Here is a 25,238-nt window from a genome sequence, read left to right as displayed (position 1 = left end):
TACGAACAACCGCCACCCCTGAAGTGTTCATAACTCTGAGGTTCTATTGTAGTGTGAAATGCTGGTCTCCAATAGAAGGTGTTCTGGTGTCAATGGACCTTCCTCCTTGGGCAGGACAGAAGGGTTACAACGGAACATTAAAGAGGACAAAAGACTTGGTTGTTTACTCTCGTTCCCCCATGAAGATGAGTCTTGCAAGTGGATTTCGCCCATCAGCTGAGTTTGCCGCTCAGAGCAGAAGGGGGGAAAGGAATAAAAACCTCTAACAAGGAAGAAGTGTATGTTTATGCCGCTCGGACTCTAGGGAGCAAGAATTACTAGGCATAAGCAAAAGATCCCCAGTGCTTACTCTGGATTAGCCCTAAAGGACATATAGAGCTTGCTTATTACAGACGTTTCTATTACTTTTTTGAAACTTAAGATTGGAACTCATTTGTCTATGTATGTTTATCAGCTTTACCTTGTAAGTAACTCTCTTATTTCCTTTTCTTTTTATTAACTCTGTATATAGTTTATGACAGGACTGGCTACAAGCCAGTCTTGTCTTTGGTGTGAGATCTAAGGTGCAATTGACCTGGGGAAAGTGACTGGTCCTTTGGGACTGGGAGTAGCCTGAATATTGCTGTGATTCACGATGTAAGGTACCATCTCTGTCACAAAGGAAAGCTTACCTGGGTGGCAAGACAGATTGGAGTACCCAAGATGAGAGTCTGTGACTCCATGTTAAGGCTGTTATAATGCCTCAGGAATTTACACTTGATGAGTTGTTGGTGAAATCTAATTACAGAACCCACAACCAATTTGGGGTTTGTGCCCTAGTTGGTAACAGTCTGCCCTGTGGTTGGTACTCACGCTCTTGATCCACAGCATGACAGCTTGACAAGAGGAAAGGCATAAGGTGCTTGGATCATGTAGGTGTCTGGGGTGGTATGAATTCACTATCAAGAGCTGGCTGGAATCAACATTATTTGAATGGAAGATTCTACAGAAAACCGCCATGACTGAAGATTAATTCCTAGGGCAAATAACTTCCTTTCCTCCACCTTTCTGAAGGGAAGCAGAGCTCAAACCCCTAACCAGAGAACAATGGAGTAAAGGTGTCAGGGGCCTGTGACAAACACAGGGTTCTCAGACATACAGGCGCTCTCACTTGGGACTGAGAGACAAAGGGATAGTGTGAGAGTGCTAAAATGGATTCCAGTACAAGCTTGCCTAATGGAGCCCTGGCTTTAGCCAATATGAATTCTGTCTTAACCTTTGGTTCTCTGTACAAACCTAAGGACTTCCCAACACTGTATTCCAGTTGACTATTAAAACCTACTGTTTTGGAAAAGATTTCCTGTTGTTGATGGTTCTACTTACTAACGTGCACTGATCCCGAAAGGGAGTGGAAAGTCTCTGAACAGGAGTCTACCTCAACTGGATTCACAGTTCAGAGCTCATGCTGAGAAACAAGGATTGTTGGATCCCGAAGGCCAGTCTCGGAGGCGTTGAGGCCAGGTGGCCAACCATTCTGGAAAACTGTGAGCCCCTGAAGGTCTGACTGTTTAAAGGCAGGGGCATACCACAAAGCCTGTAAATCCATGACAGTGTTCATACATAAGTGCAATGTAGCTGCATGCCTAGCAACTTACAACCTGTGTTGACGAATACTGCTGTAATATGCCATTTTAGGAGAGTATGGAGGAAGTTAAGACATACCTGTGGAAACTGTGTATGACACTTTTACAAATAGGGCACGTGGAATCACCAGGAATCAAGTGTTCTATGCCAAAGTGATTCCAGCACTCACCTTTAGAAGCTTCTCTTCATGTTGGGGATTCTCTGAGTCATATGGCTCTCTGCGCAGCTTTTCAACCTCTGCAATCAAATTTCTGTACCCTACAATCTGTAGGAGACAGGCCTGAAGAGATACTCCTAACCTAAGCAAAAAGAAGTCAAACAACGATGCAGTGAGCTGTAGCTCACGAAAGCTTATGCTCAAATAAATTGGTTAGTCTCTAAGGTGCCACTAGTACTTCTTTTCTTTTTGCGAATACAGACTAACACGGCTGCTACTCTGAATACTGTACACAGCCACTTAATTTATATGAATATCCTCAATGAATCAAAAGCTTTAATAAGTTTAATTATGGTGGAAGAATTTTAATGGGGTCAATTCTTCTCACCAGAAAAACTATATTTAAAGAGATCGTGTACACTGCACAATTTTGCCATTTACTAGCTCTCTTTAGTATTTGGACTTTCTTTGTAAGTTAATACTCCTCCCCACCCCCACCCTGAACAGCAGTGAAATCTCTCTTATTTGTTAACATCCCATTCTGACTGTATACAGCAGCCATGTGGATGCCTGCTGAAAGGACTGCATCAAATCTTTCCCTTCATGCAAACCACAACTTCTCAAAAAAAAGAAAAGAAAAGAAAAAAGCCCTGAGACCGGCAATGAACTAAAAAATTCACATTGAATTAATCACTAAAACTATATGTTTTGTTTCCATGACACAAAAGCCCACACAATACAGGAAAAACCTGAACTAATGCGTCTTATGCAGCCTTTATGGGCTCTGCCCTTAGGTTGTTATTTTTTGCCTCACATGCTGAGAACTGCTATAATGGTTCGGTTTTCACTCTGTATTGTAAGTCAAAACATTTTAGATTTTTATGCACCATTTAAAAGTCACTAGGCTTCCAATGCTTTAAACTAAGGCAATTTATTCAAGTGTTAGGTTGGACAGTCTACAGCATATTATTAAATGCAATTATATACTGAATGTTATTGAATACCAATACCTTTCGCATCTCATATGGAAACATGCTATGAATATTTAGGCAGGTATTTTAAAAATATTTCCATAAAATCTCAAATTAATATAATCCCTAACATGAGTAAGGAAAGCACAATCAGCTTAATTTCAATGCTGTTTGCATGCCACTAAATCATAGATATCAGAGATGATAAAGATCTATTAGGTTATCCTGTCCATCTCTCTAAAAATGCAAGACTGTCCTGTTCAGTACTTCATTTAATCTATTGTAGTATTAAATGACTTGAGCATAAAGACTTCCACTTCTTATCTTTGAAGACTATTCCGCTGAGTGTAACAGATATCACCACTAGGATATTTTTCCTTGCCTCAGTTTCATACTAGGACTTCTAGTTATACACTCTTGGTCTACCCTAAACAAGTGTCTTCTCCTCCTTTGGTGTTTACATGCTTCACTTTTTATACATTTCATTTTTATAGTACCTTTCATTCCAAAGGATGAAAACATGCTTTATTAAACTACATGTGAATGCTTTCACCTCACTGCTAAAATGCTGCCACAACTGGGCTTAACCACAGCAATGACAAATCGCAGTTTAGAGCAGGGAACTAAGAATACCATTGGCAGCTGAAACTGCAAGGCTAATTTAGATAAACAAAAAGTAATTATTCAAATTAGAATTATTTTTTTTTAAATTAACATTTATACAATTTTTCGGACACACTTTTAAAATTTGTAGTACACACACACTATATCTATCTATAGATAGATGTATGGATAGATTCCAAGGTCAGAAGGGACCATTATGATTATCTAGTGTGAACTCTGGTATAACACAGCCATAGAACTTCCCCAAAATAATTTGTGTCTGAACTAGAGCATATCTTTTAAAAAAAATCCAATCTTGATTTAAAAATTGCCAGTGATGAGAATCTAAACACTGTATACACAAAAAGTCTCTTCTCCATCCCCTCAGCCCCTTGTCCCAGTCTTCCCCCTCATCTCTCCATTCCCTGACCCCCTAGGGGCTGGCTCCTCACACCTTTGCATTCCAATCAGGCTCTTTCCTCTTTCTCATTCTTGCTGCTAGGGTGACAGCAGGGAGAGCACTTAGAGCAAAGGACTGGGAATCTTTCTGTTCTTAAGTTCTTTTTCTTGGCACCTAGCTGGCAGGAACAGCAATTGCAGAGAAAGTCCCATTCACCTCTGCAGCCCTGGGATGGAGCACACCCAGCAGAGATGGAATCTTTGGAAAACTCTGCCACCAAATTCTAACAAGTCTCTACTGAGTAAATGTGCAAACAGATTTTCAGAGGCATATAAACTTGGCCAAATTTGAATGATTTTTTACAGAGATGGTAAAAGGCATATCTCCAGTGCTAGGACAAGTCCCCTCCCTCCACTGCCAAATTATAAGTCCTTGCTCCAAAGCACTGGGGCACTAGAGCTCCTCAGCGACATAGTTTTTAGATTATTTTTTAACATGGACAGAACAATATTTTTCCTCATCTCATTCAGAGAAATGGCTGAACAATTTTTCCTGAAGTTTCCCCAACAAAATTCAGCCCAAGGTATACATCCGGCATGTAAATTTTCAGCCCAAATGGTTAAAATCTGACTAAGTTATAAGCAACTAAAAGCAAGATCTTGTAATGGAAAGCATTTGGCAACCTTAACTATAGTCCTTGCTACCTGTGCTGCCACTCACACTCACACCCCCTCTATAAAATATGCATGCTGTTGGAGGCGCTTTCTTTCAGAGGAGATATTTAATCAAGGGCTAGAAAAATGATATTCAGGGCTCAGACCTGCAAAGTATGGAGCATACCCAAATCCAGAAAATCACTTATACACATGCTTAAAGTTAAGCATGTGAGTAGCCCCTGGGCAAAGTTTAAAATGTGCTTAAATGCTTTTGTAGATTGGGACCAGTGCTCAGTGCTTTGTAAGATGGAGCCCTGAAGCCCTGGTTTGAGCGACCACTGCTCATCTGGACCTTGACTTTAGATCTCTTCTGAAAGACAGCATCTCCAGTAGCATAGATCCCACAACGTCATGTTGCGTCTTTGCCACCAAACACCATTACCAACAGTTCCTGGGTTTTCCTTGGAGCTATCCCATCAAAGTAACAAAAAGGCTTGCTTAGCCCATGAGGAAAGTGAAATGCCAGAATTGGCCTGGCTATCATATCAGCAGTTAATCAAGCCATACCTATCTTTCTTGTGGTATTTACTCAGTCTTGTCTAACCCTTTACTATTTTGCTCCTCTGAATTTACTCCAACATGTCAAGGTCTTTCTGATACTGAGGTGTTCTGAGCACTGCTCAGTACTTGAGGTGTACTCTCACGAGGCATAGGCAGAAGGTGTGACAAATGAGATAGCATCCATCAATACATCATTTTTGCTACAGATGGAGTTACTGAACTGAAGATTTTAAGGCTTTGATGCAGAGGCTGACCTGTTTCCTAACAATTATTCTAGGGGCTGCAAAGACACCCTATGGGGGATAGGGGAAAGAGAATGTTAATTTGGTTGGAGATTCACAGGTCAGTCTGGGACGTGAAGGGCTGACAACATATTAATAAACACCACCAGCAGAGGAGAAGAAAACAATCTCAACTATACATATAAAATGATGGGGTCTAAATTAGCTGTTACCACACAAGAAAGAGATCTTGGAGTCATTGTGGATAGTTCTCTGAAACATCCACTCAGTGTGCAGCAGCAGCAGTCAAAAAAGCTAACAGAATGTAGGGAATCATTAGGAAAGGGATAGATAAGACCGAAAATATCATATGGCCTCTATATAAATCCATGGTATGTCCACATCTTGAATACTGCATGCAGGTGTGGTCACCCCACCTCATAAAAAGATGTATTGAAATCGAAAAAGGTTCAGAACAGGGCAACAAAAATGATTAGGGGTATGGAACAGTTTCCATATGAGGAGAGATTAATAAGACTGGGACTTTTCAGCTTGGAAAAAGATGACTAAGGGGGGATATGATAGAGGTCTAGAGGAAAAACTAAATAAGGAAGTGTTATTTATTCCTTTTCATAACACAAGAACTAGGGGTCAACAAATGAAATTAAAAGGTGGCAGGTTTAAACAAAAGGAAGTATTTCTTCACACAACGTAGAGTCAGTTTGTGGAACTTTTTGCCAGAGGATGTTGTGAAGGCCAAGACTATAACAGGGTTCAAAAAGAACTAGATAAATTCCTTGAGGATAGGTCCATCAATGGCTATTAGCCAGAATGGGCATGGATGGTGTCTCTAGCCTGTGTTTGCCAGAAGCTGGGAATGGGCAACAGGGAATGGATCACTTGACGATTGCCCTGTTCTGTTCATTCCCTCTGGGGCACCTGGCATTGGCCACTGTCGGAAGACAGAATACTGGGCTAGATGGACCTTTGGTCTGACTCAGTATGGCCGTTCTTATGTGTGTGAGAGAGTGAGAGTGAAAGAAGGGGAGAGGGGGAGAAAGGCACGTAACCGTACAGTAGAAAGGAGCTTTCAAAATGGAGTTTTGAGAACAGATTAAAGCACTGACCAACACACTACATCTATGCAAACATTGGGGTGACTACACAGATACAAGCTAGGACTCCACAGATAATATATTAATGCAAGCTCACACCTGCCTGTTTGAAACAGTGGGAAGGTTATAACTGGCAGGGCTGAGGCGCACGGAGGGTACATACAGAGGGTAGAACACTCACTCAGTGGGGGAGCTACCGAGACACTGAATTGCTGACAGGAAGAGAGAGAAAGATCCTGATTTCATATGACACAAACAAGCGAACTCTAAGGTGTAAAGTACATACCTGCTGAAATCACTGTGCTGTCACTACAAGAGCTGTAAACTACTTGTGGCACCTTAGGAGACTAACAAATTTATTTGAGCATAAGCTTTTGTGAGCTACAGCTCACTTCACTGGATGCATTCAGTGGAAAATACAGCAGAGAGATTTATATACATAGAGAACATGAAACAATGGGTGTTACCATACACACTGTAACGAGAGTGATCACTGAAGGTGAGCTATTACCACCGGGGGTGGAGGGAACCTTTTGTAGTGATAATCAAGGTGGGCCATTTCCAGCAGTTGACAAGAACGTCTGAGGAACAGTGGGGGGTGCGGGGGGGAATAAACATGGGAAATAGTTTTGCTTTGTGTAATGACCCATCCACTCCCAGTCTTTATTCAAGACTAAGTTAATTGTATCCAGTTTTCAAATTAATTCCAATTCAGCAGTCTCTCGTTGGAGTCTGTTTCTGAAGTTTTTTTGTTGAAGAACTGAACAAACTTTTAGGTCTGTAATCGAGAGACCGAAGAGATTGAAGTGTTCTCCAACTGGTTTTTTAATGTTATAGTTCTCGACGTCTGATTTGTGTCAATTTATTCTTTTACGTAGAGACTGTCCAGTTTGACCAATGTACACGGCAGAGGGGCATTGCTGGCACATGATGGCATATATCACATTGGTAGATGTGCAGGTGAACGAGCCTCTGATAGTGTGGCTGATGTGATTAGGCCCTATGATGGTGTCCCCTGAATAGATATGTGGGCACAGTTGGCAACGGGCTTTGTTGCAAGGATAGGTTCCTGGGTTAGTGTTGTTGTTCTGTGGTGCGTAGTTGCTGGTGAGTATTTGCTTCAGACTGGGGGGCTGTCTGTAAGCAAGGACTGGCCTGTCTCCCAAGATCTGTGAGAGTGATGGGTCATCCTTCAGGATAGGTTGTAGATCCTTGAGGATGCGTTGGAGAGGTTTTAGTCGGGGGCTGAAGGTGATGGCTAGTGGCGTTCTGTTATTTTCTTTGTTGGGCCTGTCCTGTAGTAGGTGACTTCTGGGTACTCTTCTGGCTCTGTCAATCTGTTTCTTCACTTCAGTAGGTGGGTACTGTAGTTGTAAGAATGCTTGATAGAGATCTTGTAGGTGTTGGTCTCTGTCTGAGGTGTAGTGAAGGACACTATCAGAGGCTTGTTCACCTGCACATCTAACAATGTGATATATGCCATCATGTGCCAGCAATGCCACTTGCCATGTACATTGGTCAAACTGGACACAAATCAGACGTCAAGAATTATAATATTCAAAAACCAGTTGGAGAACACTTCAATCTCTTTGGTCACTCGATTACAGACCTAAAAGTTAGTTCAGTTCTTCAACAAAAAAACTTCAAAAACAGACTCCAACGAGAGACTGCTGAATTGGAATTAATTTGAAAACTGGATACAATTAACTTAGGCTTGAATAAAGACTGGGAGTGGATGGGTCATTACACAAAGTAAAACTATTTCCCCATGTTTATTCCCCCGCCCACCTTCCACTGTTCCTCAGACATTCTTGTCAACTGCTGGAAATGGCCCACCTTGATCATCACTACAAAAGGTTCCCCCCCACTCTCCTGCTGGTAATAGCTCACCTTCAGTGATCACTCTCGTTACAGTGTGTACGGTAACACCCATTGTTTCATGTTCTCTATGTATATAAATCTCCCCATTGTATTTTCCATTGAATGCATCCGATGAAGTGAGCTGTAGCTCACGATAGCTTACGCTCAAATAAATGTGTTAGTCTTTAAGGTGCCACAAGTACTCCTTTTCCTTTTGCAAATTCAGACTAACACAGCTGCTACTCTGAAACCTGTTATTACGAGAGAGAATTTTACACTGATCACAGTTTATTGGATATGATTTTCTCTCACCTCTTTTCTAGGCACTTCGTTTTAACTAAGATCCCTGGGGTTTAAAACCACTGGGAATGGGAATATTCCCCATCAGATGTTCCCAGAAGTGAAGGGGAGATATGGACTGTAATGTCCCTCAGGTCCCTGGTTGAAAGTATGGACCAGAAGGTCCTGTTCCCCACGGTTGATGTTGCTGCCAGGTTGGAGGGAATGTAAGGCCTGGGGAAAGCTGAAATATGAGGCATGAGGAAGAATTTAAGTGGGAAAGGAGCTATTGCCTCCCTAGTCTGGAACATGCTATCATATCACAAGTACTCAAGGAATCAATCCTGAAGCACTTACACGAGAGTAAAGTGATCAGGAACAGTCAGCATGGATTCACGAAGGGAAGGTCATGCCTGACTAATCTAATCGCCTTCTATGATGAGATTACTGATTCTGTGGATGAAGGGAAAGCAGTGGATGTATTGTTTCTTGACTTTAGCAAAGCTTTTGACACGGTCTCCCACAGTATTCTTGTCAGCAAGTTAAAGAAGTATGGGCTGGATGAATGTACTATAAGGTGGGTAGAAAGTTGGCTAGATTGTCGGGCTCAGCGGGTGGTGATCAATGGCTCCATGTCCAGTTGGCAGCCGGTGTCAAGTGGAGTGCCCCAGGGGTCAGTCCTGGGGCCGGTTTTGTTCAATATCTTCATAAATGATCTGGAGGATGGTGTGGATTGCACTCTCAGCAAATTTGCGGATGATACTAAACTGGGAGCAGTGGTAGATACGCTGGAGGGCAGAGATAGGATACAGAGGGACCTAGACAAATTGGAGGATTGGGCCAAAAGAAACCTGATGAGGTTCAATAAGGATAAGTGCAGGGTCCTGCACTTAGGACGGAAGAACCCAATGCACAGCTACAGACTTGGGACCGAATGGCTAGGCAGCAGTTCTGCGGAAAAGGACCTAGGGGTTACAGTGGATGAGAAGCTGGATATGAGTCAGCAGTGTGCCCTTGTTGCCAAGAAGGCCAATGGCATTTTGGGATGTATAAGTAGGGGCACAGCGAGCAGATCGAGGGACGTGATCGTTCCCCTCTATTCGACATTGGTGAGGCCTCATCTGGAGTACTGTGTCCAGTTTTGGGCCCCACACTACAAGAAGGATGTGGATAAATTGGAGAGAGTCCAGCGAAGGGCAACAAAAATGATTAGGGGTCTGGAACACATGACTTATGAGGAGAGGCTGAGGGAACTGGGATTGTTTAGTCTGCGGAAGAGAAGAATGAGGGGGGATTTGATAGCTACTTTCAACTACCTGAGAGGTGGTTCCAGAGAGGATGGTTCTAGACTATTCTCAGTGGTAGAAGAGGACAGGACAAGGAGTAATGGTCTCAAGTTGCAGTGGGGGAGGTTTAGGTTGAATATTAGGAAAAACTTTTTCACTAGGAGGGTGGTGAAACACTGGAATGCGTTACCTAGGGAGGTGGTAGAATCTTCTTCCTTGGAAGTTTTTAAGGTCAGGCTTGACAAAGCCTTGGCTGGGATGATTTGATTGGGGATTGGTCCTGCTTTGAGCAGGGGGTTGGACTAGATGACCTCCTGAGGTCCCTTCCAACCCTGATATTCTATGATTTTTATTATCATTACTGTAGTGCCTAGAGACTGGGGCCCCATTGTGCTAAGCACTGTACAAACACATAGTGAGAAAGTCCCCAAACAGACAAGACAGACAAAGAGGTGGAGGCCAAAGACAGGCACACTGAGGTTAAGTGATTTGCCCAAGATAAAGCAGCAGGTGAGTGCCATGTCTGGGAATATAAAGCAAGCCTCCTGAGTCCCAGCCCTATTCTTTGAACCACACTGCCTCACAATGCAATTTCTCATATCTATTTGTATTCATCCTTCTCTTCAACAATTCTCAGTTTGACACGGTCTGTGAATTTTAATCAGTGTACCCCTTCTAGATCATTGATAAAGATGTTAAACAACACTGGACCAAATACCAATCAGCAGGTCCCTACTAGGCATCTTCTTTCAGCTGTATTCGTTGACATTTACCTTGAACCTTTGTTTATGGTCTTTTAGCCAGTTTTCAGTCCACATGGACAGTATTAATACCTAAGCCAATTTAAATTTATTTTCTCTCTCAAATTAAGCGCCAGAGCTCAATCCTTATTTCCCCAGCAATTGGTGAAGCCATATTTTCATACTGCCCTAATTACTGCCATTTTCACTGACAGGATTTGAACCTACCATGTGATGAACATGATGGCATTCTTCCCTCCGAGTTCTTACTGTACTCCCAGCCAAGAATCCAGGGGTATTGTGCTGTTGAACACATTGGCCAACATTTTTCAAAAGCAGCTAGTGATTTTTGGGTCACCCAGTTTGAGTCACCTTCACAGATTTTTAAAATCAGAAGGGACCATTGTGATGCTCCAGTCTATATAACCTGCAGGCTACATCTGTGTTATACAGATGACCTGCATAACACAGACCACATTATTTCACTCAGGGCTTCCTGAATCTAGTCCATCCACCTGTGGTCAACCGCAGTATCTCTTGCAGGAAGCATCCAATTTTTGGCTTAAAGAAAAGAAAACCTTAGAGGGATCCAATTTTCAGAAGGTGCTTGCCACTTTCTTAAAAATCAAGCCCCTGTAGGGTGTCATAAATTGGACACCCAGAAAATCGAGGTAACCCGAAAATCATTACTCCTTTTTGAAATACCATCTTTTGAATGAGAAATAAAACCAAAGTCCTGACCATTTTTGGTCAATGACATCTTGTGGTATTTAAATAAAAACAAAAAATGACAGTGTTAATCACGTTGCCCCAGTCAAAATTCCAACTTGGGTAATTTAAAGGAGAATTTTAGTTAGAAATGAGAATATTGTTTGAATTGCTTACGGTATGCTTCTTTCTTCCCTGCGCTAAACCACTACGTAATGTTGCTGTGCGTTGCTAAAAAGCCACCATTTTTATTGCCATGAACACCAAGCACAGCTGCATTTCATCCCAGGGGGAAGTGACCACTATATAGTTTGTATATCAGTTTATAAAAGACAGCAAGATTCAGAAAACAACCAAGTAAAGAGGCACAGGACTGCTGCCAATTATAGGCACCATAAAAGATTACTTATTTTTCAGTAGCATTATTTGGACAAGAAGCACAGAGCAGATTCACACTGAGAAATAAAGTTAAGCATGAAGGCCTGATTCTCCATGGAGACAGGCAGTAAAGACAGCAACAGTTCCAAATTTTCTGATAAAGAAATAAAAAAAACTTACTGTGGATTTATATCTGGATTAATCTTTTTCAGTTCCATGATGTCATCTATAGTTTTTTCAATGGCATCTGGATGAACACTTACTGAAGTTTGCAGCAGCTGGAAATATATTTTAACATAAATTAACTACTATAAGATGATATTTAGTGGATACTCATTGCGGTGGAATGTGATGCACATGAGAACTTCTAGATTGACAGCTCAGGAAACCCAACTTTCTATATGCACACAGAACAAATACACCCTGGGCAGCCCTTCCAGTGTGTTTAATTCCCATACCTTGACCCTGATCATCCTCCCTCCTCGTGAGGAGCCAGGTTACCTTCCCAGGTCACCTTCCCAGGCTCACTCAATCCTATACATCTCTATAGTGGTTGCCAACTGTGAAGATATTTTGTATTGTGGACTTTGGTCTAATACGAACTAGACTGAGACCACGAACTCCGAAAATATATTTGCATTTCTGGCCTCCATACGGTATTAAAATACCAGAGTATATGGTAAACGAGTTTTGTGTAAGGTAAACGGACACACTCCAGACATATAGCAATAAAGCAAGAAAAATATTTTTTCCCCCATGTATTCCAAGATTAGAGATGCACAATCGCTAGACTGAATTAATAGGAAAGACCCTCTGAACCATCAAATTATCAAAATCTAGCAAGAACTCAGAGAAGTTCAAAATGGATTAAGTCTTTTGAGAATCTGCTCTGGCAACCTCACTTGTCACTTGCACATATGCAGGTATTCAGTATGTAGAACAGAATCACAGAAACGAGGTCTAGAAGGAACCTCAAGAGGTCAGCTAGTCCAGCCCCGCATGCTGAGGTAGGATTAAGAATACCTAGAGCATCCCTGACAGCATCCAACCTGTTCTTAAAATCCTCCAAGGATGGGGATCCCACAATCTCCCTAGATAACCTGTTTCTGTGCTTAAAACTACCCTTATAGTTAGAAAGTTTTTCCTAACACCTAACCTAAGTCTCCCTTGCAGAAAACTAAGACCATTATTTCCTGTCCTACCGTCAGTGGATTTGGAGAAAAATTTTTCACTGGTCCTCTTTATAACAACCTTTCACATATCTGAAGATTGTTATTACATCCCCCTTAGTCTTCTCTTCTCTAGACTGAACATGCCTAATTCTTTCACGCTTTCCTCATAGGTCAAATTTTCAAAACTTCTCACAATGTAGGTTCATACTTTCCATTAGCGGCACTGTAACATGTATAGAGTAGATGCCATTTAGTTTATTTTGTGCAATTTTTTTGTAATGCAGATATAAATAGCATGCTTTCCAATGACACTGGATTTCCCTTCCCAGACAGAAGCGTATAGTTTGAAAATATAGTTTTTATGTTCTCATGCTCTTCTCTTTAACTCATGCAATGTATTTAGAATAACAGAATTCTAGTTTTACAGTTTGAGGAGAAAAGACTGAAAGGCTGTTTTAAATATTTGTATGAACATTCATAAAAGTGAGGGACAAACACCACACTGTCCAGGTACTTCTACATGTCCCCCAATCACCATAAGGTACAGAAGTAATATCCCCATTTTTACATATACAGAAACTGAGGCAAAGGGTGATTCAATGAATTGCCCCTGGTCACCCAAGAAGTCTTTGGCAAAATCAGGAACTGAACCAAAGACTCCTAAGTCTTAGTCCAGTGCCTTAACCACAAGATCATCCTGTCTCCCTTTTCTTATTTGTCTCCATTACTGTCTACAATGCACTAAGCATTTTATAAACACAAACAGTTTCCCAATATAGCTTTGTTGAACTCAATCTTATCTTGCAAAACCACCTGCTACTCTAGCCACAGACTTCTCCTGAGGAGAGGTTGCTATTTATGCTAAAGTGTGTCAGTCTTTATATAGGTTTTGTGGCGTGGGAAAACTAGTCTGCTAATTTTGACAAGTGAACACTGTGATGGGGTGCCTACCCCACAAAAGCATAGAAGGGGTTAATCATGCCCTGCCCCAGAAGGAGCAAGGGAGGTGAGTCCTCCGAGCATCCCAGAGAGGCTGTGTGAAGCCCAGCCATTCAGAGAGTAGTTGCAAAGAGCACCCAATCTAGGCCCGGCAGGCTGGGATAAAGGGGAGCTGCAAGGTCAGTTGCTGCTGGGAGCCCAGGGAGAAAGGACTGTGTCCCTGGAGGGCTGAGAGAACTACGCACCCTGGACAGAGCAGCTACCAGCAGGGACTGGGGGAGTGAGAGGGAGCTTCTGGCTGGCTGCTGGGACTGAGCAGCTGAGTGCCCTGAGGTAAGGTGAAGAAGGTGCTGGGGCCATGGGGAAAGTGGCCCAGGGAAACATAGCAGCATTGACACAGGTTACAGAGGAGCAGCAGGAGGCTGCTATTTACAGAGTCCCTCGGCTGGGGTGCAGAGTAGCGGGCAGGCCCGGATCCCTCCTCGCCACTGAGAAAAATGGCTGGACTGTTGGACAGTTATCCTCTCCCTTCCCCTCCCTCGGAAGGTGGAAACACAAACTATGGCATAGCCTGAGGGCTGAGTCGCAAAGAGGACGCTGCAGTTCTGGGAGCTGAGAGCGGAGCAGCAAAGAGAGTGCCGGTGTACAGACCACGGACATGGGCACTGGCCTTGAGCTAATCTGCAGCATGACTAGGAGGCAGCAGTGCCATTCTGGGGACGAGGGCTGCACCCCGTGACAAACATGTTGTCATCAACTGTTAAATTTCATTTTACAAATTGGAAAGAGGCATGCTGTGAAATGCTGAGTGGAAAAGTATACGAGAGAAAGAGGGAGAGAGAAGTTCACTCACCTTATTTTTTGAACCCCTCAGTGATGTCTCTGTTAAGGAAACAATTATTTAAAAACGTAATTAGTTCAGTTCATTTTTAAGCCAAACAACATACACTGTGCGTGTGTAGTGGCCACACTTATAGACAAGAACAGAAACGTGAGGAATACCAGGTATTTTACACTTACCTATCTTCATAGTTCTGCTGGCCCCAGGTTTGATATTGTAACAGATTCTTTGTAATTCACATCGTCCTGTTAATTTCCTCACCACAAATTTCAGACAGCGCCACAAACATTTACAGTAGAAGTACAGGCACACCTGGACAAACATTCTGTCAAAGGAAACGTTAAAGTGAGAATTTGGAACTGAATTTGTCTAAACGAAACAGGCAAGATTTTAAGATGCCTAACTGTGTATCTGAAGGACAAAACTTTTATACAAGGAACAAATGGAGTCTTATTCTGCAATAGATTACTTATACAAGTAACTTTTGCAGAATCAGGCCCTTCAGTTTTACCCAGTTAGAAAAAGCCAAACCACGAATCAGCTCAGAAAAGAATCCCCAAAAGAATTTTAGTTCTATGAAATTCTTCCCCGCCTTAATACAGGAGTTTGTGTGCATAAGGCTTCTTAATGTCAACAGGAATTATGCCCATATAATAAGGGGTGTACAGAGCTCAGAATGATTATAGTACTGTAAAGTCTAGTGAGCCACAACTCCTTAATTCTATATCCCACTTTGATACAAACTCTATCCCCTTGAGCCAGTCACTCAACCTCTCATCTTGAATGGAGATGTTAAAGGATTATTAATACTGATTAATACAACGATACCTAATTCCCAGGGCATGAGAATGAATGGCCCTAATTAGGGAAAGCACTGAATCTTCCTTTAATCATGCATTTGAGTGGCTGTCCTGAACAAGGATGATTCCTGAAGAAGGGCCAATGTTTGTTCAGCCCTTTGAAGATGGGGAGCAGCTATACAGCAGTGTTTATAATAATCACAAGGTCACAGAAGTCTAGGTACGCTGCAGTTCTGAAGAGGATTCTATTTTACAGTCATGTCATTATTTTGTTACTAAAATAAAAATTCTAACAATATGTTTTATTGCATTTATTACGGTACTTCTTAAGGACCAATCAAGGATGTACAAACAGGGTAATAAATGGTCCCTGCCCCCGAAGAGCTTACAGTCTAAATAGGCAAGACAGACAAAGGTGGGGAAAGGGATATAACGCACAGAGTGAACTATGTGATGGCAGCAAGTGTTCCACAATTATTATTATTATTTGCTGTGTTTAGTTAGGAGGGAATTAGGTAAGTAAAGCCACAATAGCATGCCTGCAGTTAAATTTTTTTTTGACAGAACTGTGACTATTATCTGCAGAAAAACCTTCAGACCCAAGAAATGCATTCTCTGAGCAAATCATCCATGTAGTCCTTTTACTGCTGTGGATCTGAAGGACCAGATCCTGCAGAGTGTCAAATAACTCTTAACTCCCATTCGCTTCACTAGGAGTGAAGGGAAGTGCAGGAAGCACTCAGCACTCCAAAGGATCAGACCCTAATTTCAGAAGCAACAGTCTAATTACAAAAATAGTTCTGATAATTGGGAGAATGACTCACTAGTTTTCAATGGTATTATGTTAAAAGGGCTCAAGAAGAGCAACCCGTTAAGTTCCACGTCTCTCATTCTACTATAATTTTATATAAAAGGAAGTAATGTGATGAATGCTATGTAAGTGCCAAGAATATTTGGAAAACATTATACAGAATTTACATATTTGGCAACAGATCCCGAATTTAAGCTTATGTGTCAAGTTCTTGAAATTAGTTATATTAAAATACGAAAGCCTTGTTTACACTTCAAATGCTTTGGCAGTATAGCTATACAAGCAGAGTCCCTAATGTAAATGTGACTCATGCTGCCAGAAGGAGTTTTCTGTTGACACAGTAACACCATGTCCCCACATGACAACAGCTATTCCAACAGAAGAACTATTCTCTCAGCATACCTGCATCTACACTGGGGGTTTGCAGACATAGCTATACCAGCTAGAGTGTTTTTTTTTTTAAACACACTCCAGACCAACACAGCTAAGCCAACAAAACTTTGTAGTGTACACCTGACCACTGTGTAAGATACTCAACCAGTGTAAACTGGGTCAGCATTAATAAAGCAGTATCAATTCACAACAGGTCAAGATCAGTCCCTACAAGCACATTTACACAGAGACGCTAAGGCCTGCTCTACACCAGAAAATTAGAGCAGCATAACTAGGTCACTCAGGGGTGTGAAAAATTCTGCACCTCTGAGTGGCCTAGTTAAGTGGACCTAGTCCTAGTTTCCTCTGGGGGAGGTGGTTTACCTATGCCGATGTTAGCATATGTAGTGTCTACACTGAAGGGCTATAGCTGTGCCACTGTAGCATTTTAAATGTAGACATACCCTAAGGAAAATTAAGCCACAATAACTAAAGGTGTGAAGATAAAAGGTGCATTAAACCCCTGTGTGGGTGCTTAGTTTCCTTTAGTTTAGTTTAATCCTCTTTGAAGGAGGATTAAGCTAAAACCAAGGAAAGCCACTTTACATCTGAATGAGAGCATCCACATGAGGGTTAAATGCACCCGAACTAATGTGCTTTGACTTTACACCATTAGTTAATTTGTCTTAACTTGCCTAAGTGTCCTAGTGTAGACGCGCCCTTAGTATTTATGCCACAGGAAGTCTGTATTTTGGATTCAGTCAGAAAGCCTGATGACTTTTAAGGGCTTGTCTACACATACACCGATGCAGCTGTGCCGCGTATGGTGAACATGCTCTATGTCAGCAGGAGAACCTCTCCTGCCGACATAGTGCTGTCCACACCAACCCTTATGGTGGTGTAATTTATGTCCCTCAGGGGGGTGGTTTACTCACACCCCGAGACACAAATTATGCGGACATAAGCTGTAGTGTAAACATAGCCTAAATGATGTGTCCCCTCTGGAATCAAATATACACAGATATGGAGAATACCCCAATTGCTAGCACTAAAATGTTCTTGCACATTAAAAGAAAAGTGAGGATTTACTCCAATATATGCCAGGCAACCAACTTTTTAGTATTAAGAGAGCAAACAAAACAGCAGTTAGGAAAAAAAAAATCCCACCACTAAGCAGATGCACAGATATTGTTAAGGTCTTTGCAGCAGTCAGAAGTATAAATCAGGCGAAAGGAGAGAATAAAATGTGTCATACAAAGGCAGCCAATGTGTTCATCCATAATCTTCAATTCTGCTCCTGCAAAAATAGACTCTAAAGCTGGACATTTCAGTACTCCAGCAGTCACATATGCCCCATGAGTCATTGTGGTTGTTGCTATCCTGGATTAGGTTACTATCTTCAAACAACAAAACAAGCACAACTCAGCAACAGATACCTCATGAAGTTGATGGAACGTTAAAATGCTCATCTGCATTCCTACTAAGGAAGAACTCCAATGAAGTAAACGGGAGTTCTATCTGAGAGCACTGCTGGCTGGGACCCAAATGGAGTAAGACAAAAAATTTGCTTTTTTGATCACTGATATGTGCTGTAAATGAATATCATATACTATTTGGTGTGCAGTGCATTTTACGATTCCAATGTACTTCTATTGCAGCAATGTCCATAGCCCATAGTGGTCATCTCTTCTTTGCATATAGAAGAAAGATCCATTTATCTCCAAGCAAGCTGCTCAATCAAAATGTTTATTTCCAATGCAGAGAATTACTCTTACAAACAGCATAGCTCCTTTATAAAAACTCTATGGTTGTAGTTAACTCATTCCCTTGGAGCTTAAACATGACAATCCATCTTTCATTACTGGTAAAAATCTGGTTTTATGGAGAACGAGCGTTCCTGGAAACTTGCTAGTCGTGACGTGTTATTCTGGCACTGCCTTTAGGTTCAATGATGAAACATGCTTATAGTGGTATAAGGAGTTTGGACTTCACAGCTGTTTTTCCCTCGTTCCAATTTATGTTCACCACTATAATTTTGTGTATGGCTTGTACTAAGCATGGCTATCCCCGCCTATAAATGGGGATAATGATACTGACCTCCTTTGCACAGCATTTTGAGATCTACAGACGAAAACAGCTAGATAAATGCTAGGTTATTTTTATTATTAACCAAAAGTACAGCTATTAAAAATAGACCACAGTGCTAAAGAAATGACAAAGATACTGCAAATGTGACTTACCATAAAACGTTTGACAGTGGCTGTTTTTAATAAAGCAGACTGCATTAATTATAACTAGGAACCTAAAGTAAAAAAAAAAAAAAAAAAATCTTTGTTTTGTAGATACCTGTAATGTTATACTACTCGTCCATCTTAACCTTGTGATAGTGGAAGTCTTCTTTACAACGAGAATGGTATGAACAGTTACTGAAATTTGTTTTCAATTTTTTTTTTTTAATAAAAATGAATTCTTGCTTGCAGAAATCCTGTAATGAAAGCACACTGCTGATGAAATGGGCTAGGTTTTTATTTTAAAGTGAACTGACAAATTCCTAGACACCCACCAAGTGAAACAAAGATTGAGAATTTAAAATAAATAAAATAAAATAAAAATAAATAAATAAATAAATAAATATCTAGTGCGGCATTACAATATGATCACTGAATTAGGTTGGATGACACACACGACTGCCTCTGGCAACATATGCCAATACCTTCCAAATTCTTGTGGAAATAGATTCCCCTTCCTCCCCTCCCCCAAGCTTGCTCTAGGTCTGGCACATGTGTTCTTTGCACAGAAAATGTAGAGCCTGATTCGCCACTGGCTTGTGTAGCCATTTACACCTGCTCAAAGTGGTTCCAAAATGATAATCAAACTTCTCCACTCAAGTGAGTATTAATTCAACATTAAGGTTCAGAAAACCAAGTATGCAAAAGTTAGGACATTTCTAAAAAGTAGGGTTTGTTCCCCCACAGCATGAGCTCCACAACACTGCACACACGCACATCATCACACACATATGTACAGTCTGCATTATGCATACTTAACACAGAAGGAAAGCCTTCTGTCTTTTTTAACCCAAAATTCCTAGTTTTACAAAAGCTATTTGCTTTTTTACCAATTTTCACTCTTATTTTGGACCACTGAAGTCTATGAAAATACTGATTATATTATGAAAATCCAATATGTTACATTAGGTAGAAGATTTTATGTTAATAATAAATTAGTCTAAGTGTAATTGCAAGGCAGTCTGTTAAACTAAGGCAATGTACTGCAAGACACACACATGCATGCGTGCGTGTCATATGCATAGATTGGTGATTGAGTCTGGATGGAGAGATGGTGGCTTGACAACCTGTGCCACTCAGTACCAAGATGCCATCTCTATTTATTGCTTTTTTCTGTCCTCCTGTTCCCAATATTTACCCTATTTACCCAGAAAACTCTTCAGTTAATTTTTTGCCCTGATTTTCACCTTTTAAAATTTTTTGATAAATTCCTAGGAAACTTTAAACAAACTACAAACATAAAATGAAGGGCCTCACACATAAGTTAGCAGTACCATTTAATCAGGAAAAACGCAAAAAGAAAATACTGTATAATATGCATGTGGCCATGTTAGACGTAAACTAGTAACTGTAAATGTCTTAATTGTGAGTGCTTGATGCCTGAACCTTAATGATGCATTAATACTAGTACACACGTGTATACAGACGCACACATTACCTTGCATAAATCTCTCGTGCGAGCGTATGTACTTGCGCGTGCACACACACAGGAACTCCATCCCTTAGCCCAAAAATTTTGAGTATTCAAAGTGATTTGTTACATGCAGAGTAATATATTAATGAAGCTCAACGTAACGGGGATAACATGGCTTAGAAAAGGTTACTCTGACCCTAAGAAAACGTTTCATCTCTATTTCGGGCTCCAAAAGGGGGTTTGGGGGTAGAGCTAGGGTGACCAGATGTCCCGATTTTATAGGGACAGTCCTGATTTTTGGGTCTTTTTCTTATATAGGCTCCTATTACCCCCCACCCCCTGTCCTGATTTTTCACATTTGCCGTCTGGTCACCCTAGGCAGAGTTAACTACTCAGAACTCTCTCTTCCTCTCTTTACCCCCTGCTGCTGCCTCCCACACCACCTCCCCCTTTACCCATGAATGTTGTCCTGGTCCATTGTCTTCCTGCCACACACACGCCTTCCTCCTGGCACAGCAGCTCCAACATGCCTCGCGCAAATACTTTATAGCTTGAAGGGTTAGAATTCTTCAAGATCAGCAAGTGTTCAAAGGGAAGCACCAGTATCAAGCCTCCCATTCTGTCTCAAAAACCAGTTTGATAAACTGTAACCTGCACATGAATTGTTACGTATTAGAATTCTAAGAACCTGCCGGTGCCTCGCACTGATTCTACCTGAATGGCAAGGAAGCGGAATAGGGTGTCATTGCTACCACACAGCTTCCTGTGACACAGCGATACCCACATGGGCAAGCTCTTGCTCTCAGCAAAGATAGAAATTCAAAGAGGTAAAAAACGTACGTATTTTATAAGAGAAGTCATTCATTCATAAGGCAGTTGTGAGTCTCACTGGGGTGCTGTGTCCAGTGGGTGCCACACTTTCAGAAAGATGTGGACAAACTGGAAAGAGTCCAGAGAGCAACAAAAAATGATTAAAGGTTTAGAAAACAAGACCTATGAGGAAAGAATTGAGCATGTTCAGTCTTCAAATATGTAAAAGGTTGTTATAAAGAGGATGGTAATCTACTGCTCTCCATATCCATTGAGCACAGGACAAGAAATAAACTGGCTTAAATCTGCTGCAATGGAGATTTAGGTTAGCTATTAGGAAAAACTTCCTAACTATGAGGATAGTTAAGCACTGGAACAGGTTACCTAGGGAGGTTGTGAAATCTCCATCACCTGTGGCTTTTAAAAATAGGTTAGACAAACACCTTTCAGGGATGGTCTAGGTATACTTGGTCCTGCCTCAGCACAGGGGGCTGGACTAGATGACCTCCTGAGGTCTCTTCCAGCCCTACATTGCTATGCTTTCCCACCCCTTAAGATATACGGTGTACCTAGGAACAGGCTCACACAGCAATGTCTAATAGCTGCAGAATACCACACAGTGGTTTGAAATGTTACAGGGATTTAATTATAATTTTTAACTATAATCTTTCCCATACTATTTCAGATGACAAGGGAATTTCTGTGGGGGTTTTCTCTCTGGGGTTTCTTTGACTCACTAGACTGACCATGGGTATCGCATCCCTATCTCACCTCTTTCTTTTTCTTGCTCTTCCACTTCATCAAGTCTTCAACTCAAGCTTTCCTTTCTGCATGTCACTATTCTTCTTCTCTGGGTCTTCTCAATGTTCATTTTCTGCCATGAGCTACTTCAACAAAGAAAGGAATTGGGCATATAGCCTTACGCTGTTGTTCTCGATTTTCCTTGCAGCACCAGCAGCGCGATGAAACCAAAAAGCTACTGTGAAGGAGCACAGCAGTGATAATGCTAACCATGGAGTCTCTTCCATGAGTGAGGAAGTGGAGAGGAGAAAGGAGGGTGCTAGAAGCTATAGAATTCCTACAATCTGACGTCAGATTTAAAAGTATGGGAAGCAATAACCAATCAGGCCTGTAAGCCGTATCATCTACCAACGACATTCAGTGACGTTAAGACAAATTAACTAAAGATGCAAAGTTAATGTGCATTAAACCCGCACGTGGATGCTCTCATTCAGAAGTAAAGTGGCCTTAGAACACTGTAATGTATTCCTCCTCAGATTAGGTTACAGCGAACTAAGGACACAACTTCTGAATTAGAGCTTCCAAATGAGGGTTTAACATGCTTTAACTTGCGTGTATTACCCATGTAGCTAACTCCTTAGACTATTATGATCTCACAAACTAAGTCGAGCTGGTCCTGAAGAGTAGCTGAATAGGAAAGCTCTCAGGAAGCTTTCCTATTCAGCATGAGTGTGGTGATAACTCAGTAGATGATGTTCTTCACTCTGAAGCTATCCACATGAGCATTTTCAGCTGAGCTTGCAAAGGGTGTCAGATATTTGCTCTCAGTTAGCCCCATGGTCCTTTCAACTTGTGTTAAACATCATTATCCTAATGGAGTGGATAGTGTCCTCGGAGTTTGATAATCGTCATAGAAAAGCGTGCTTGATGTGGTGTTTTCTGATCAGGTCAGTCAGACTTTTATATAAAGGGTAGTTTAACTCTGCTGATCTTCTCCATCATACCAAGACATGGGGACCTATGTTTGTCATCCACTGTCAAACACAAACTGAAAATCTGAGAAAAGACTCAACCAAAATTAATACTGAAGCCACATCTCAACTCGATTAATAATCTATCCAAAGTTCCCTTGCTCTTTCCCTCTGGTCCTAAACCATTGTGCAATACAGGAAAACTTCAGATTTACGAACACCTCAGGAATGGAGGTGTTCATAACTCTAAAATGTTCGTAACTCTGAAAAAAACATTATGGTTGTTCTTTCAGAAGTTTACAACTGAACACTCACTTAATACAGTTTTGAAACTTTACTGTGGAGAAGAAAAATGCTGCTTTCCCTTTTTATTTTAGCTTATGTTTAACAGTACTGTATTGTCTTCGTCACTGCTGCCTGATTGTGTATTTCTAGTTCCAAAATGAGATGTGTGGTTGATTGGTCAGTTCGTAATTCTGGTGTTTGTAACTCTCAGGTTCTACTGTATGCCCATGCTCTGTTAAACAAATGCTGTGTCCCATCCAAAACATGGCTGAATGTCAATGACTGGTGAATTAACTGCCTGTTCAGCCTTTCAAATACTACAAAAGGCATGAAAAATGCAAGTTAATCATGATTGAGTTCTCTTATTGCAGACAAGAGTACTTGTTTTATCCACTGTAAAAGATCAAATCCTCTTTTAGCTCAAAGATTTCCCGAATTCCCTACTACGTCTGAGAAAATCCTGTCCTGCAGGAAGTAAACCCCCCAGGAGTTTAAAGGTGGGATTTTCAAAAAAAGCTCAGCATTTCAATGATTTCAGTGGGAGTAACTCAGGCCAGTGAGGAGAGCTTTTGAAAATCCCACCTTAAATTAATGAATGGAACAAGCCCGATTCTTCTGGTCTCAAATGATTTTTCAGAGCTGTAGGAAGATTAGTATTTTCAAAGCCAAGAACAGATCAGTATTGAACAAATTCAACTGCCTGAGTCCTTGATAAACTGGCTTTTTTAATTAGATGCCCAGTGCTGATGACTAAGTTTGATATAAATTAAAACAAACGTTCTAATTTAAAAATCCATCCCATAGATCCACAGTTTGTTTGCCACCCTTACTATCTTCCCTTCATGCCTAGTTTTACATACTGCAGATACACAAGAGACCTATGCAACTACTTTGTTCCCTGCAGACATACACAAATCAGTGGAAAAGATGTTATTTCTGTCACGTCAGATAATGGATGATGTTTATTCATTTTGTCTGCTGGATGCTGGTGCAATACACTGAGAGCTGCTCACTGTACCGTTACTGCACTCCGATTTTAGCTTGGAAAAATAAGACTTCTGTATTCCATCCACAGACCAGCAGCTTGTCCAAGTAAGAAAAACCCTTTAAAAATGTTACACTGTACTTTTATGAACAATTCAATTTGACTGGTCCTCGTTTTATTTGTGTAACTTTCAGCTGTAAATAAGGATCAACAGTAAGGTTCTCTGTTGGCCATCGTTACAAGGAGAATTATCTGTCTGCCCCACACAAACCTGATAGCTCCTTTTTTTAAAACAACTGTACGACATATCAGACAGTTTTTCAGACATAAGGAAGACTGAATTCCAATTTGCCCATCCGCTTATACATGGAGGAAAATCACTATAGCAACCAAGGAACACATCAGGACAGAGTCATTCAAAAGCATTCTATATTGGGAGCTGCACCTTCGCATTCCCTACTTTCAACTGCCTCGGTGATTTTTATTTTACTTGATGGGATCAGAGCAAGATATATAACATATTGTAAAAATTTGCTAGTGCTTGGAGGCTGTTTACCAGTAGACCAAGGGAGGGTGACAAATTTCTGAGATTTACTGAGAAAAACTGCACTCCAACCAACTTCAGCAGGTGTTAAGTACAGTAAGTAACTAATTATATTTTAGTATCTGAAATAAAATAATAATAATAATAAAAGGAAGTGACATCTTGGCAGCCTCACCAAGATCCAGTTGTGAGCACAGCTGGTTGAAAAGTGGAGACGTTTTCTATGAGAATCTTTTCCCGTTTTTGCCAAAATTTCAAACTTCAGGAAATTCTCCAAAATGTTCCTGCTTTTGTGTTGAGCCAGGAAGTCAAACTGAAGCAAACAGAACAAACCCCAGACTATGCACGTGTGATAAGAATCAGAAAGTGAGAGCAAGAAACAACCCTCCCTTCTGGTTGGCTTATCAAATTCACACTTACTTCTACATTATCTGATAACTGAGCGCCCAGATCTAATGAGCATTTCACGTGGGTTTGTCCAACAAATGAAGGCGAGAAACTAACGAAAACAAAGACAGCTCTGGAGAGGTTATATTAATCTCTCCATGAGAATGCTCTCTGCAATATTTATAAGTCCTCTGTTGGTGCTGCACAATAAGAGAGTGAAGGTTCAGGTGCATAAATAAATCTGACCATATGGACAGTCCCAATTCAGGAACAGCATCTGTCCAGTTTTTAAATTCTCAGGGAAGTCTTCCCAAAGCAAA

General features: G+C 41.1%; 1 protein-coding gene across 9 annotated transcripts in view; it reads right to left on the bottom strand.

Annotated features, from left to right (window-relative positions):
* Positions 1-25,238, bottom strand: part of ELMOD1 (ELMO domain containing 1) — a 64,817-nt gene that overhangs the window by 15,588 nt on the left and 23,991 nt on the right. For 5 of the 9 annotated variants that reach the window (XM_074957418.1, XM_074957498.1, XM_074957439.1 and 2 more), the window contains 4 exons: positions 14,690-14,835; positions 14,523-14,551; positions 11,739-11,836; positions 1,793-1,922 (listed from right to left, as the gene is read on the bottom strand). In XM_074957418.1, coding sequence (XP_074813519.1) covers positions 1,793-1,922; positions 11,739-11,836; positions 14,523-14,551; positions 14,690-14,835 — 403 coding nt within the window. Of the gene's footprint in view, positions 1-1,792; positions 1,923-11,738; positions 11,837-14,522; positions 14,552-14,689; positions 14,836-18,733; positions 18,796-18,839; positions 18,979-25,238 lie in introns of all 9 variants that reach the window. The other 4 variants (XM_074957457.1, XM_074957478.1, XM_074957467.1 and 1 more) reach the window with 2 other exon arrangements.

This window comes from Natator depressus, chromosome 1 (assembly GCF_965152275.1).
Source record: "Natator depressus isolate rNatDep1 chromosome 1, rNatDep2.hap1, whole genome shotgun sequence".
In the NCBI taxonomy this organism is placed as follows: domain Eukaryota; kingdom Metazoa; phylum Chordata; order Testudines; family Cheloniidae; genus Natator; species Natator depressus.
This window is presented reverse-complemented; position numbering and strand designations above follow the sequence as displayed.